Source organism: Haliaeetus leucocephalus, unplaced genomic scaffold, assembly GCF_000737465.1.
Source record: "Haliaeetus leucocephalus isolate CR32 unplaced genomic scaffold, Haliaeetus_leucocephalus-4.0 Scaffold656, whole genome shotgun sequence".
NCBI classification, from domain to species: domain Eukaryota; kingdom Metazoa; phylum Chordata; class Aves; order Accipitriformes; family Accipitridae; genus Haliaeetus; species Haliaeetus leucocephalus.
The window spans coordinates 639,899-656,816 of record NW_010973092.1 but is presented as its reverse complement, the minus strand read 5'-3'; the positions used below and the strand labels follow the sequence as shown (position 1 = coordinate 656,816).

General features: G+C 38.2%; 1 protein-coding gene across 2 annotated transcripts in view; it reads right to left on the bottom strand.

Annotated features, from left to right (window-relative positions):
* Positions 1-266: 266 nt before the first annotated feature.
* Positions 267-16,918, bottom strand: part of LARS (leucyl-tRNA synthetase) — a 33,886-nt gene continuing 17,234 nt past the window's right edge. For both annotated transcript variants that reach the window (XM_010578779.1, XM_010578781.1), the window contains exons 20-32: positions 15,048-15,260; positions 13,575-13,632; positions 12,637-12,700; positions 11,849-12,032; positions 11,524-11,614; positions 10,522-10,662; positions 9,833-9,973; positions 9,628-9,738; positions 8,378-8,488; positions 6,099-6,203; positions 4,150-4,245; positions 3,097-3,229; positions 267-562 (exon numbers count right to left, since the gene is read on the bottom strand). In XM_010578779.1, coding sequence (XP_010577081.1) covers positions 357-562; positions 3,097-3,229; positions 4,150-4,245; positions 6,099-6,203; positions 8,378-8,488; positions 9,628-9,738; positions 9,833-9,973; positions 10,522-10,662; positions 11,524-11,614; positions 11,849-12,032; positions 12,637-12,700; positions 13,575-13,632; positions 15,048-15,260 — 1,654 coding nt within the window. In that variant the 3' untranslated portion in view covers positions 267-356. The remainder of the gene's footprint in view (positions 563-3,096; positions 3,230-4,149; positions 4,246-6,098; positions 6,204-8,377; positions 8,489-9,627; positions 9,739-9,832; positions 9,974-10,521; positions 10,663-11,523; positions 11,615-11,848; positions 12,033-12,636; positions 12,701-13,574; positions 13,633-15,047; positions 15,261-16,918) is intronic.

Genomic DNA, 16,918 nt, shown 5'->3' with positions numbered 1-16,918 from the left:
ATTACAGAAGATTCACAACCAATTTCTCTAGCCAGATCCTAGCCTATTTAGGAAGGAGAGGTATTCTTAGTGTGGTACTCTAGTTTACTTCTGAAAACACCTGCCATAGCTGAAAAGAAGATTCGCCATGTTAATGTTCAGGATAACCACTTCTTTTCAAGAAAAGCCAAAGGGCCAGAGGAAAATAATTTTATTATATCCACGTTTAAAAGAGTAGGGGTGAACTTGCATGCAAAATTAGGTTGGTTTGGGTGGGCTTTTGTTTTATAGAACAAATTCTCATCTTTTTCCATTACAGATGCTTTCAAAGTCACTCTATGAACTTTCTCCATGGATCAAGCCAGGTACATGCCAGTTTAATGAACTAGATAAACAATTGTGTCACCAATGTCCTTTGTCAAGCCATTCTCAGTAATGTGAACGTGTTTCTCGTCCAGGTCAATGTGGAAGATGGCTTGCTCCAGAATAGGCGTTTTCTCTGCTTCTTCTTTGCCAAGGACTGGAACACGGCGGGGCCCAAGCACAGGATCATCAAACCTCATCAACTTCACTTTAGAGAGATCTGCAGTGAAGAGACTGGCTAGTTAGGCTACAAGATCTACACACAAGCTGTAGTATCAACTGAATTAATCAAAACAGTACTTCTGTATCTGCTCCAAGGAAATACATTCTCTCAGGAATAACATTCATGTTAAGATTTACACCCACTGCAAAGATGTCATTCAGTGGTTATACAGCAAGCTACCAGCAGAAATGGGGATAAACCACACAGAAATACCAACTCCCAATACCGCAATCTAAGCACTAACTTTGCCATATCTGACTTTGGGACAGCTATGAGTAACTGAACAGTCATGGTATCATTTTCTGAAGAATGAACTTCAGAGACTGGGAGAACTGGGAAGGTGAGAGTTGTTTTAAACACAATTTCCTGTTAAAATGCACACTAATAAAAGACTGCTAAGCAGACCAAGAAAAATCTCAAGGAAGCCTGGGATCTTTCAAGCCAAGCCTTCCTCCAAGTACAACCTTCTAGCCCTTGTGCACCAACAGAACAGTGACACCTTCTGGAAAAAACAGAGTGAGAAAGTCACTGTTGAATATCACTTGTTTTCAATCATTTCAAAATATCCACTTAGCAGAAGGCCAGTAGATATGCATACACACCTACTATGTATACAGTGCACTTCCCCCTGCCTATATTTTGCAATGTACTTTATCATATATTTCTCTCTGAGTGCACCATCATCAGTATGTAGTTGTCTTTGTTCTACAGATAAAGATTAATATAAACACAAGCTGTTGAAAGATAAAGAAAGAAAAAATTACTCTGCTGTCACAAGCTTTTGGATGAGGTCCAGTTTTCCTTTCATACCCAGCTCACAGTGCTTCAGATTTGTTTGATTCTTAATTCCTGCATTCTTCAACAAAAACACAGCTGCTGTTCCTTTAAGAAAGCTATTTTCAGTCATTACACGAGCCAGAAACTTAATGCTTGTTTCAACAATGTCTGACATGAGATTTTATCATGCTATTCTGTGTTTTCCTAAAATATATTTCCAAGCAGGTGGATAAGTGGAGGAATACTAAAATTATCAACAAGTAGGCTAGGAAAAATATTACTTATTTCCAAGAAAACTCAAGAGCACCCCCCTGAAATACTGCTACTTACAAAGACCACCTTTAGACAGTCAAGATACCACAAACATTTAAACTGACCACAGTAGCACTCCTAAGAAACAGCCTTTATTCCAACTGCAACAAGGCAAAAACAGGAAAGGGGCCAAGATTTTCTCAGTGCCCCACAGTGAGACAGTGACAAAGATGAAAACAGCATCTCTCCTCTTCTGTCTTAGTGCACAACACCTCAAGAACTTACGTGGCAGCAGAAAAGCCCTGCATTAAGTTACTAGACAAAACTATTTAGAAAGTAATGCAGCAAGAAGAGACAAAGTAATTATTGGCAGCAATCAGGATTTTTTACCAAAAAAAGGAACCTCCATAGAGCTGGATTTTTTAGCTCTGATGGAATTCAGGTTCCTAAACTACAGTACACCAGCCACTTCAGAGCACTCAACATGCTCCAAGTAAATATGCCATAGGAAAAGCAGCGCTCCCAAGCTCTGCCTGGAGACCTTTACCAGAGCCATCACTGCACCACCACTGAGACACCAACTTCTGGTAAGTGAGCAGTGATGATGCTGTCAGATGCAGCAGCAAGTTCTGGCTCACCAGCCACTTTCGCTTGGGTCTCCACTACTGGCAAACAGCTAACACCAGAGGACAGAATAGGTACTGTTACAACAGCTTAAATGCAAAGTCAGGTTCACCAGTGATGAAATGTTTTTGTCCTAATACTTTCACACCAGAATCCACTATTGTCAGTGGACTGAGTGCTCTCAAAGAAATTCTTCCAGTACTTACTGTGTCTCTTCTGACTGCAGAGTTCAACATTTAACAGCTAAAATCAAGTATTAGGGCATAAAGAATACAAGGGTAGAGAGGGAAGAAACAGCTCAGAGAACTCAAAAGGAGTATTAAACTACTTCCCACAGAGGCTGCTAGTTCGAGTTTGCCATAAACAATGGTAATTGATAGGGTATTGAGCAATTCTTCAGTAATCCAAATTTTAGGTGAACAGTTTTCCACTATGAACCAGGACAGAAATTACGAGGAGCCAACATAGCAACTGTTAAATTAATCCACCTTAGGCCAAATAGAAAAATAAATCTGGTAAATTTTTTTTCAGCCCTGGGCTCCATAGAAGCGGCAGAACCTGCCTATAACCAGTTATGGAACTAACACTTTTTCTTGGAAATTCAAAGCACAAGGGGAAATATCATCCATATTCATCTCTGGTTGGAACTAGGTTTCGGTGTACCAGTGGCAGAACAAGACTAATGAGGAAAACCCGTAGAAAAGCCTGCTTATTTGCATGTTACCTCTTTTCTTGTTCACTCAAACACAAAGCTTCTTGCTCCTTTCTAAGCATCTACTACAGCAGCACAAATTCAGCAGCTTTCTGTTTCCACTTCTCTCCTGGGAATGTTAATCTAATCAGCATGTGATAGCTGTACATCTGTGCTAGTATTTTACCTTTGATTCCCCTGTCCATCTTCATTAAGCGCCTGATAACTGTCTCTCTATTGTCTCCTTGCCTGATTTCAATTTTTGTAGAGAAGTGGCCATTAGATGGTTGAGGGTTCACCAAAAATACAGACACACCGGGCTGTAAGAAAGTTAAGACAAACTTTAAAGGAGAATCCATATTTGTGATCCAAACCTCAGAGGAAACATGAAACTAAAACAAATAAACATCTTCTATCACCAAATACTCTGGATGGATAAACTTCATTTAGAAACACTGACTGCCAGTGGCAGAACACAAGCACCCGCCCAGCTCTTCAAAACATAAGCCAGAGTATGCACAAGTTTTTAGGACACATTTAGGGAAATCCATGAGATTTTTACTGTTGAAAAGTGCAGAGCTAGAAACATTCATACATGATACCACTGTTGTAGAGTTTCACTAATCTTACACATTACTCACTAATTCTTCCAAGACTCCATGACAGCTGTAGGAATACTTTTGAAAGGTTTTATTTTATGCAAGTGAATGGAATTTATTAACCCGTTATAAATAACGGATAAACACAGGAAGTATTAAAAAACACTTCAGGATTCAGCAAACAAGTAACATAAAGTTTCACATGGAAATTTGTAATACTTTGAAACAAGTATAATAAGCAACACTACAATTTCCAAATAACACTGGTGAAGTGAAGTTCAGCCATACTTGTAGAAGACCATCTCAATTCTTTATTTTTTGGCCTGTGTTTTAAGCAGAATACAATCTACCTTATCTAAACAGCAGTAGTCAAGGCATATGGCTGAAAGAAGTACAAGAGTACGTAAATGCTCAGGTCGCTTATTTTTAACAGTCTTCAGGTCAAATAATTAAATTGTGCTGACTGGAAGAGCCTTAAAGCTAAGGTACAATCCTAGTCACATTTAGGGGTCTGTACAAACAAAGGCAAAATAAATCCAGCGTTCACATCAGATTAAAGTTTTTAAATGGCATATTTGCTTTTGTCTGGGTTTTTTAAAATTAAGTTTTCAGACTTCCAATATCTGAATTTCTGATTTTACCTCAGTTCTGAATATGGAAAATGGTTTTCCAGGACAGCAGTCTTCTTTTATTTTATCTTCTGCTTCAGAAGCAAACTTCACTTCAATGTGATCCAGCTGTAAAAAGAAAAAAAAGGGGGGGAAGGAATAAACAGGAGTTTAATTGTTTTGGAGGGAACAACAGGAGTTACCGGGCCTATCAAAGAACTGTTCACATAGTAAAGTGGAAAGTAAATGTGCATTGACATAAGGCAACAATAGCACACCTAAAATCACAAACTATTGTTTGGAAGGGACCTCTGAGGGTCACCTACTCCTTGTTTGAAGTGGACTAGTGCCAACTAGTCAGCCTCCAAGGACAGAGATCCCCCACAGACAGCCCAGCCTCTCCAGGTCAGCTGTTCCAAGGCTACACTGCTGCCTTCTCCTCATGTCCCATGTCAGCCTCACAAGTTGCAACTCCAGCAGTAACTCCTGGTTACTGTCCCTTGTTTGACTATCAGCTCACCACCAGGAAAGCGGTTGGCTTTATCACCTTTAACTCTCTTAAGGGGCGGAAGATTTCTCCGAGATCTTAGCCCACCTCCTTCAGCCTCTCGCTGTAGGTCATGCACTAGGGTAGGCTCCCCCCAGACGTCTTGATAGCCCTCTGCTCAACAGCCACAAGTCCTCAAAGCCTTTTTAAACTGGGAGTGTGGAGTGGGGGAGGATGAGAAAGGGGCACAACACTGACATGTGGCCAAATTTGGGCTCAGCAGAGCTGGGTGGAGAGGGATGACTTCCCTTGACTTGCCAAATCACATCCTGTATAGGTAACGCCTTCTAATGTAGGTCTACAGGCAGCGTGGCTCATTTGCAGTGACAGCACATTCACGTTATGTTTACATTAATCTTGACAACCCCACAGTAACCCCAAAGTCCTTTGTAGCAGAGCTGATGGCCAGCCAGCACCAACTTATACAGTAATATGGGGTAATTCTGCCCTGGTACAGAACTTGAGAACTCCTGTGAAACTTCAGGAGATTTGATAGCCCAGTTCTCAAGTTTTTCTAGATTCTCCCACATGAAAGATCCACTATTTAACTGCTCGATCTCCCAGTTCAGTGGGTTTTGCAGACTTACAGATATTTTAAAATAAAAGTTGTTGCTCGCTCTTGACTTCGCTCTGATGTGGGACAAGTCCAATAAAGCCACATTTGTTTCATACTGTACAGGTTACAAAATTAAGTTTTGTAATATATGTATATATTTTCTAATTCTTGAAACAGTTGCTTTTGGTTTTGTTTTTTGGGGGTTGGTGGGGTTGGTTTGGGTTTTTGGAGGTTGGTTGGTTGTTTTAAAAACAAAACCTGACTGAGCTGTCCCCTCATTAACATATTGCCTATTGAACTAAATTCTGGTTATCATATGAAGCAGCGTAACTCCTGCTAGACTGGTATCCATCTTACTACATACCATAGTTTTAAAAGCCCTGCCCATAACTTGCTCCTTGAAGAGGGCAAGGTAATCTGCTAAGTTAACATGCTATTGTATGAGTCCAAGGATAGAAGTCTAAGGACTCTGATCATTCTTGCTAGTAATGCCTTGAAACACCTCCTTCTCATTTCTTCTGCTGAAAAAAATGTAAGATACCAGTGGGCTCAGATAAAAACATCTCTTCAAAAGCATCACTGGACTTCACTATCACAGATACAACCAGTCCTGCAGTAAAAACCACCTCTGTTTTGTGGGAACATGTTTGTATACTACACACCTACCACCAGGTCTCATGCCTATATTTAACAGATTTATACACCTACATTTGACAAATTTAAACAGCAAGGTTGAAATACAGAAAGTTGATAAAAAACAATTACTTGAGCAATGTACACTCAGAAGTTAATGTAAACAGGCTTAGAGCCTTAGGACAGGCTGGTCCTCCAGCTATTCCAATAAAAACCAAGGAATAAATATGCCAACTATGTACCAACCTCCAGGGAATTTGTCAAATAGACAATATTCTCCATAAGCACTGCACGTTCATCAAATTCCAGTTCCAGATCAAGAACACGTGAACCATTCTTCTCCAGATTTTCCTTTCAGAGGAGGAAAAAAAAAGAAAAAAAAAGGCTTAAAACCCTCTAAACTGTGCAAGTAAAATGATGCTTCCAAATAGCAAACTGTCTACATTAGTCATGAAAACAATAGGCTTTTAACTATGAGAGCTCTCTGCTGGCACAACATGCTAACGTAGGAGCAATAATTTTCTTGTAACAGGGTTTCTTCTACAGGGAGTTAGTGACACTGATGGGAGGAGTAAGAGCAATTAGAACACATTTTTAATATAAAATTGAGAAGGTGTTTGACATTCAGTTATTTATAATCCCCACTTAATGTGCAGGTTGAGAATTTGCAAAATAAGTCAGCATTTCAGTGGTATTTCACAGCAGGAAATTCAGTCTTATGACCTAGTTTAAAATAAAAGGACAAGCATACAACAACTGGACATGTTCACAGCAGTCGTAAAACAAGTTCTCTGCAGGGAAATAACAACTACTTTATGTGTTAACATAAAAGTAACTTAATTAGTCCAGAAAGCCAACAGCAACAGTCACAAGAGACAAAGTATTAAAGGCAATATAAAAACCACGTGAATTTTTTTTTACCAAAACAGAACTTCCTCTTTGGAATTTAATCTGTCCCTTTCCTGCTTTCATATGCTGAGCCAGCTGTTTCCTTTGAAGCTGTGCTTTGTCAGACTCAGCATGGTTGTGGTTTCCTGGTTTCCTTGTCAGTTTAATGTGAAAGATTCCCTACATTAACACTGAATTGCTTCCCTTTGTAAATCACAAAGTTTCTTCAACATTTAAGCCCTCCTTTGACGAATAGGAAGCACAAGCAGAAATGCTCCTTGTACACTGGAATTGCTGAATAACTGGTTTCAGAGAAAAACATACTGATCTAGGGAGTCTGAGCTCAGATGTTTCTACATCTTTATGTGAAATTTCTTACTGCTCTTTAAAAGTGAAAGAATCAATTACCAGGTAAGCCTCAGCATGCCAACCCATTCCCCGCGTGCACCAGGATCACTAACTATTGCCAGACTAAGGACATCAAAAAGCAGGGATGTTTCAGACCTAATACACTTGTAGGACTGAAAGCTTGTCTGACCTTTTTCAACTGTATCAGTTGATCTAACGCATCACTACATTTCTTTGCAAACTTATACAGGAAGCTTCACAGCTGCTTTGTGAGCTCTCTGTTCCTCTGAAGGCTTCTGAGCTACCATGAAAAGGAATAATTAGAGTAACCCTAAAGAGAGGGCAAAAGAGCACCTCCATTTATAAAACATGACAAAGCTTACAAATAGAAGACATTATTACAAGCATTTTAAAAATCAAGCTAAAGATTAAGAAGAAAAAGTAGTATTTTTACACTCATTAAGATTTTTTCCATTACTAATCCATCTCAACTTCTACAGATCATGAGTGGAAGTCAAAAGGCTTTAAAAACCCTACTCTGCTTCCCATGGCCCCCCCCTTTTTTTTTTTAATTTAAAATTCTGCTTATTCTTTGCTTCTTGGACTTACCTAGTTGCAGTATTGAATTTTTATCTACAACAGCAAGCACAAAAAAGTTTCTTAAAAAAAAAAATGCAAGCCAAGATTTTCATAGGCTTGCATAACTCTGGGAAAATAACAATGAAATACCAGAATATTAGTGATAAAAAACATAAGAATGATACACAAATTGTAATTCCATTCAGGGCTCAGAACAGTCCCTTTTTTCCTTCCTTGAATGTAGGCAATCAATTATCTCTAAGCTTGTTCTTAACTTCCAAATGTTAAGCATTTTGATGTCTCTAGAGCAACACCTTATTCTCATTTCAGCACAAAAAACTGGAAAAGTCAAATATGGTGAGTTTCAAATGTAGAAGAATCTATGTATATTTGAAGCACAGATTATACAACCTGCAAAATACACAAGCCTCAACTAGACCATTAGTCCACCTTGGCTAATTCACAGAGACATTTTTATTACATCTTTCTTCCAGCAACATCAAAGAACTTTATAAACAAAAACATGAAGATGCGAAATAAGCAAGGGCCAGGACTGAAGTCAAATGTTAGTAGGAAGGAGATCCAGGAATGAAATAAAGGAAACAACAATACCCATGCACCAAGTTACAGATTATCATTGCCTTTGAGCAACATGTTTCATTCACAAAAGCTTTTTCTATATAAGAACTGTCCCTCTGACACTTACTTACCTTAATCATGGCAACAAAAGGCATAACCTTCTTCATATACTTCTTCAGCTCTGGCAAGGTGTTAAGCTCACTGGCAATTACTTTATTATCTGGCAGCTGACCTCCACTGACCTAAACATTGATGCACATCCATTAAGAAGTGTAAGTATCATTAAAAAAAACTTGCCCTTTAATATCATATACGCTTTGTGCTTTCCCTTAAATACCAACTAGGTTTGTCACCATCATTGATTCCACATATAATTTTCTCATCCATTTGAAACATTTTAAAAGTAAAATTTTAAAACTTTGACAAAAAAAACCCAGATAACTACTGCCATTGAGGCAACTCAGTATTATTCTGCATTTTCTTTATTCTTTCTGGTGACTACATATTAATATACTTAAATTTTCTACTAGAATGCATTTTAAATCCACATTTAAGCCTTATCACAAGCACATTTAAGTGCTAGTCTCCTGAATTGTTTGGGTTTTACATTCAAAATTTAGATATTTGCAACAATCCTGTTTAGTGCATCAGACCAAACAGCAGATTTTTAACGCTGATGCAGAAAAAAGCGTATAGAATGCCCAAAGTTTAATACCCCAAAAACAAATTTCACATGAGGAATATTGCTTTATCTCAATACAAGTTGGAATAGTCATGGCTCTCTAATCTGTCAGCTACAATACTGATTTGCTCAAGCTGAGAAGGATGGTTCATCAAGATGCCAAAAGCCACTCTTGTCAGTTTCCCCATCTCAGAAGCAGATTCTTCTGCTTTCAGAAAAGCTTATTTCTTCTACTTATGACTGATGTATTCCATTTCAATGCATTTCTTGTAACATCACTGAATGGCACACACCTATTTAAGGACCGAAACAATGCTTCTAAGCCCACTTGCATAGTAAGACAGCATTAATCTGACAGTCAACAATGTTTCCTCAGAAATATACTTGGGAAGAAGAACATTTTAAAAGCTAACCACTTACAAATGAAAAAAAAAAAACCAGAACATGAGCCACTTTTTACTCAAGATTGCCAAAAAACAATGAAATTATGCTGTCAAATCAATGACATTCCTTGGGACATTTCATTAAGCACCAAAATTTATTGGACAGTTGTAAAAGCATAAAGAAAATTAAAACTATCTTGCTTTATATTTAAATAATTCAGTAACAAATTACAGCTTATAAGCTTTTTATAGATAGAAAAAAAGAACCCACAAAAAAGCAGGTAAGCAGCCCAAAGAAACATGAAAGGATGACCACCTCATAGTGCTTGCGCAGAACTGATAAGGTGGTGTGCTGCCAAGGCGGGTAGTTCTTTGCCACATAGATGGTACAGTGAGAAGGCTTCTGGGGAGGTTCTTTAGTACTTTTCTAAGGAAACAAAGAAAAAAATTAGGAAGGAGTCATGAGGCAATACAGAATCATCAAGTACACACGCTTAAAAAGATGACCTAGTACACTTCACCTTTCCTTTCACAGGTGCCATGTAGTTCTTGAGACGGAGTCGGAGGTCATGAGCTGCTTCCATGAGGTACTGAGAAGAGCGAATTAATACCTCATCCACAGGACCTGCTATTGGCCACGAGGCTCTCATGATGGAATCGGGCTTTGAAGAAAGGAAGAAGTGACATGCACTGAGATGAAAACACATTAGTATCTGGTAGGTTTCCAATCCATTATAGCTTGACCGGAAACTGAAGTTTAGACAGTTTGAACCTCAAGGAGCACCCACCTGTAACTAGGTTGTAAAGGAGTAAGTATACAGCCAACAAGCACTTATTTGCAAGTGTGTTAAGGACTATAGATACAATTACACCTGCCATATAGCTACATAACTTCATCTACAAGCACAAGGCACTTAAAAAAAAAACCAACTAAGTTTCATGCAAAAGTGTAGGAATAATGCAATAATTTGGGTTAATTTTAGATCACAACTGAAGTGACTTGTATTAAAGCTGCATGTATCACCACAGTAACAGGCTAATTGTATGTTCACTGTCCTATGGACAATAAGTCACTATGGCTCTTCATATTATAAGACATACATTTCTTCTACTTGCATATGAAATAGATACATAAGCCTGATAGAAGCCTTACTAAAAATCAGTAAAAAACTTAGATCCGAATCAAGTGACAAAGCTGAAACATTAGTACCTTTCCCAGCAGTGACCAGATGTGCTCACATAAGTGGGGACAGATAGGAGCCAACAGCAAAGTCTGAACTTCAATAAACTTAAACACCAGCTCTCTGTGCATTCCTTCTATCGCCAGCTCACGATATTTATCTTTCGCTGCCTGAAACACAGCCAATGCAACCATCATTAACACATTCCAACTGCCATGGAGAAACACTTAGTAGAAAACACACACAATCCTTTGCTCTAATATGCCTTTAGAATGTAAGCATCTTAGAACTCAATAATGGATTATTACAAGAACTGTATTTTCCTGAAGCACCTGAGTGTGAATTTGTCAGTTGGCCATTTGATTTCTTGCATTAATATGGTACTTTAAAAAAAAAGTGTTTATTGGCACAGACATAAAAGACAAAAGTATCCACAACTGTGTATCAGGTACTATCACCCTGAACAGCTTGCATAAAGTTACTAGTAAGTACTAAGAAAAAGGCAATGAATATGATCTATCATTATACATATAATTCAGCCTACTTAATCATATTCCTGAATACAATAAAGAAGCCACATAAAGGAGTCTCTGTAATTCATTAAGTGAAGTGGCATCGTTCAGCAGACATTCCGGAGACATGGTTTATGGTATATCAAAAAGCACTCTGCTTTCAAACAATTTTGTTGACGTATTATCTGGATTTCTTACAAAGAGTTCCTTATTACAAAGGGGCTAAAGAAAGGAAGCACTCTTTTTAGTAGTGTCTTTTTTTTAAGCCATTTTTTGCCCATATTAGATATCAGGACTATTTGCAGCATCACAGTTGTCCTCCTCTGGACCTTTGTAAAATGACACAAGCAGACCTTCATAATCTCAGATTTATTCCATTAAAGTACTCTTGTTTCTTGGCACAATTCTGATTCCAATTCAGCTGTATAATTAAGGATCAGAGACATCAGGATCAAAAGAAATCCAGAGAGTAACAAATACCAAGTGTTAGTTTCTTACACCTAAAAAGAGACCTCCTACCTGAAATTCAAAGAAGCCAGTTTTCAGAGCTTCCTTAAACATCATCTTCTCATAATTTTGATCTGTCTTCACTATGCCTGCGCTCATTTCACTAGGGAGGGAAGGGAAGTGAAAATATCAATATTGCATAGTCTACCCCACATAATGGCAACATTGTGTAAAACACTATCAATGTCACCAGTGCAGCACGATCCTATAGCCTATTATGTAACATGTTTTGTTTTATGGAATTCATTAATTTGTAGGAAAGAAAAATAACTACAGAGATACTCCTTGCAAGAAAAAAAAAATGAACCAAACTGTATTATTAGCTTTTGTACAGTACCTGGCAAAGACTCTGTCATTGAAGGTGTTGGCAGGACCACTTCTTAGACTGTCTCTGTTTGCGATCATCTCCTTTACCCACTCCACCCATGTGTAGAGACGAAGAATACCAGCATCTGCCATGGCTTCCACAAAGTTGGCATCTTCAACAGTGTCTCCAGCATCAGCCAAGGCTAAACGCATGCCTGAAAGAAACTGGATCAGCTAACACAGCTGGCATGCAATTATCTGGTAGACATAGATGCAGAAGGCATGGGAGTCAAAATGAATTACAACTAAGTTTTCATTAAGAGTTAATAAAATGTAAAGTAAATTTACAAACTGCCTGGCCAACTAGAAAGAGATGTCTCACAAAGGATGCACCTTACCCAGGAGAGGTACACTGCTCTCCTTGGGAAGGAAACCAGACAGACACCAAGAACCAAGAGACTACCAAAATCACTGTCCAAAAACAAGAGCATGCAAAAAGAAACATCAGCATGCATGTATACACACCATTGCATCAACAGTATGTCTTATGTTTTGATCTCTTAAGCAAATGTGGAAGAATGAAATAGGCACCCCTCTAGGTCTCAACACCAGGAGCAGTTCTTGGTTGAAACAGGTGTTGTGCTAACACGCATTCCAATTTTCTAAACAGAGTTCAGCTTTTCAAACAAGAACAGGTGGTAAGCAGTAGATTTATTGCAATTCAGTACTCCAATAAACCCACTGCTCCTTTGAGAGCAGAACATAATTTTAGTCATTTTGGCATAATTGAAAGCCAGATGCAGGTCAGAACATACTTACCATCTGCAGAAAACTTGTCAACAGCTTGAGTTAGGGTAAGAAAGTTGCCTGTAGATTTAGACATCTGAAAGAAATAGAAGAGCCTTTATTTTCTCACACATCCATTTTGTTGTTGGATAAGCAAGACGGATGCAACAAGGGTTTGGGCAAACCATTGAGAAAGTATTTTCTCATGAATCATAGCACAAACAATTTGCTAAATCTGAACTACATCTCAGCAAAAGCAGACTAAACTTTGCAAGCACTCATCTAACTCCTGAATGTTGAACTTGTCTTGACACTTGCACACCTTGTTACTACTAAGGTCCATATACACCACAGCTACAAGGAAATGGTAGCTGCCTTCTGCAACATTTGGGTTCCACCCCAGACTTGGTCAGGCTTTGAAAAATGGGAAAACCAGTACCAAAACTTAATTTCAGAAATTATCTAAAATAAACTTAAATACTACTTCAAAACTGGCGTTTTCAGCTTATCCTGCATTGATTTTTCATGGACTCTGGTGAGGTTTTTTTGCTTTATATTAGACAGTCTCCAAGGCCTAATTCCTATGTTCAGGCACTTTTAATTAAATTCAGTTTCAGAACTTGCATACATTAGCAAGTTATTGGCACAAACTTCTTCCTCTCACTGCATCTACTCCAATGCTTAACAAAGCTAAAATTTAGTAAAAAAACTACCCTAAAACTTAACAGAAATGCACTGACATCTTTACTAAACTGGTGAAGCTATACAAGAGGTAACTTAGAAAAGTGTTAGATAGACTTGGAGGAAAGGCAGGTCTTTACCTCTGATGAATGAAAAGCTGGAGGGCACCAATGAAGAAAAATTTTACTATTTCCTCCTCTTAAATTCCAAGAAGGATTCTTCCAATCTGGCTGGCAAGTGCCTATTTTGACAACCACAAAAACCATCTCATACATGAAGCCTCACTATACCTTTTCAGAATTGAGAAGGAGATGTCCATTTGCTCTCACAGCTACTGGCCATTTTTCTCTGTTTGAAGACAAGATACAAAGCATTTGTTAAAGTAAATACATTTTCTCTATTAAAAAAAAGAACAAACATTTTATGTTCCAGTTTGGGATGAACACCTTCCGTAGAATCTTCAAAAAATACCCAGGGGGTGTCTTAAAAAAATTAAGGAGTGTCTTTGAAGATGAAAAGAATTCCAATATAAGGGCTAGGGATTATCATTGCTGAAATGCAAAGCAGGGAGCACTGCACCTACAATTATACTTCATTTACCCCATTTCCCTCTATTCAGCTACATTTAATTTAAAGGCCAGTGACTGGCATTGCCCAACAGCACTTGATAGACTTAGGTCCCACATATCTCTACCAACAAAGGAAGGAGATATCAAATTCCCCGTAATTATCTTTACTATACATCAGAAAACAGCTTTTCCTATATACAGTTTTATACAACTCTTAAACAGAGGTTCAAGAGAATGCAAACATAGTATCTTCATGCACAGAACTACATCCTTCTAAAAGCACCATGTGATCAGCAAAGATTCTCAACCTGTACTGCATAGTCCATGGGAATATATATACACTATTTTAATGATCCTCAAGAAGTAATTAAGAAAACTTAATGATAATAAAGTCACTTAAAACCCCAGCACAGGAATACAATTCAACACTGGAAAATCCACAGGAGGATATATTTACAGAAGACATTTGACTTTTATAAGAGAGGCCAATGAAAGCTAAAGTTAAAATTTGTTCTCCGCTTTCACACATTTGCTTTTTCATGTGGCTACCTAACTGAGCATTTCATGCCTCCATAGGCAGCTAAAACAAATTAAAAACAGCATCAAACACCATAATTCCAACATCACCTGCATTTGGATTTAGCTCTAGATGCTGCTACGTAGTATTCTCTCCACTCCCAAAGGAGGAAAAAAACCCTAAAGATACACCAACGCTGTTTCAGTATGTTTTTTACACATACCCTCTAAAGAAGCACCAAGCCAACATATTGTTTAGTTAGGACATATAAATCCTTAGGTTTGCTCTAAAGCTGATTGAAACTGCCAAGTCAATTACGCTACTTGCTAGAATTCCAGTGTTTAGAACAGACAGGATTTCAGCAAGTCAACTAAAGTTATATTATGCAGTTAGATTCCAGTTTTGCTTTAAATAATGTTTTAGAATGTGTATGTAAGAATCTTGCATCTTAAAATCTTTAAAGGATTCTAGAAAAAATAGGGAAAATAATGGTACAGAGCCTTCTCAATAACTTCTACTATAGACAACTGTAACAAAGCTGCAATATGAAAGAATAAATTTTCAACCTAATTCTGAATGTTGTACAGTCCAAAAAAAGCCATTAGCAAATGTACCAGAACTACAAACTCTCCAGCTTTATCTCCTGCATGCCGGTTTTGCATTATCTCCAAACTTACCTTTGATCTGACCACATAGCCACATGATTATAGAGGTAGTACGACAGATGATTTGGAACAAGATCTTTGCCAGAAACTCTGAGATCCACAGGATACCAAAATTCAAACTCCTCCCTTAGCTTGTCCAACTTTTCTTTTGGAATCTCTGTTTTAGGAAACGGAGCTGCCTTGAAGAAGATGTAATCCCAAACTTCTTTGCTCATTTGATGTGCCCTGCACAGAATTAGTCCCATATTGAGATGTCACTAAAAGTTCCTCTTACACTCTACAGCATTTTGTATAAGACAGCTTAAAACTGTTGATTCATTCTTACAACATGCTCCATTTGATAAGCACAGCAAACATGGACAAAGAGTATACAGGTACTTTGTCTAAGATCAGATGAGCAAGTCCAACATCAGAAACAAAATCAGAACTCAGAACTGCTCAAGCCATGCCCTGCTTAAACTGCCCTTTGCTATTTCCCAATAAAGCATGAAGACTCCCATGAAGAAAAAGTAATTAATAATTAAAGCATAATCTTGACTGTCCTGGAAACCTGCTCATTTCTTTTCCAAATGCCACCCCCCCACACCCACAGCAGCACTTGTGACCTTAACTGCATACTGAAAACCTATTACTAGTACACAAGTTTCCCTGCCCTCCCTTGCACTGGGTCATAGAGCCATTCCTTCTGGCTTCCATGAAAGTAAAAGAGCAGGGGTACAAGGGAATTGCTGTACAATTCAAAGTCACCTCCTACATGGAAAAACTAGTGGTCTTTTCCCATTTGAATTAATCCATTCAAAATTAACATTTACTGTAAGACACTTTTTACCAATTACTAGAGGTAAAATCCACAATTTTGAATGAAAACACTGATGAGATGCAACTCAGACCCACAGTTCCACAGCCACAGGCCTCCATTAAAAAAAAAATCCTTGTTTCTACAGAGATTTTTATTCCTAGCTCCCTAAAATTTCGCTGATGTACACCAGATACTACCTGCACACATTTCAAATTAAATAATTGCAAATCAAAGTTTACTATTTGTTAACATCTACTAAGGTGCTTTGGCCCGTATCATGCAGAGAAGAAAAGCATTCTGGATCCAAAGTACCTCTAGTACATATTAAACAACTAGTTCAAATGACAGTCGGTACCACCAGTCTAGAATAAAGTCTTACGTGTACCAGTTTATTGGTTTAGTTCTGGTAGTTACTGTTCTATGCTTTAAATTACTGTGGTGTGCTGTGACTTAGCTTCCCTGTTTGGTGGCAGAGATCATTGTAACCAAATGGCGACTGATGTGATACATCATAAATCCCCTTTACCACACAGAGTAAGTCTTAGTAAAAAGTGTTTGCTAACACTACAAGAAAGATGTTACCTGCTCACGTAAGAGTACACTCTAATTGTATGTACTTAATTACATCAGATCTATAATTCAGTGCTCAGGATGCTCACTTCAAAGTTTGTTTCCAGACAGGCCTGGTATGCAGGTAGCCTCTCTATAATTAGAGAGGTTTGAGCCAAAAATGAAAGCTTTGCCAAGTCTTTCAGAACTATTTCTGTTTGTGTCCTGGTTTTGGCTGGGATAGAGTTAATTTTCTTCCTAGTAGCTAGTATAGTGTTACATTTTGGATTTAGTATGAGAATGATGTTGATAACACACTGATGTTTTCAGTTGTTGCTAAGTAGTGTTTAGACTAAAAGTGAACGATTTTTCAGCTTCTCATGCCCAGCCAGCAAGAAGGCTGGAAGGGCACAAGAAGTTAGGAGGGGACACAGCCAGAGCAGCTGACTCAAACTGGCCAAAGAGATATTCCATACCATGTGACATCATGCCCAGTATATAAACTGGGAGGAGTTGGCCCGGGGGTGGGGATTGC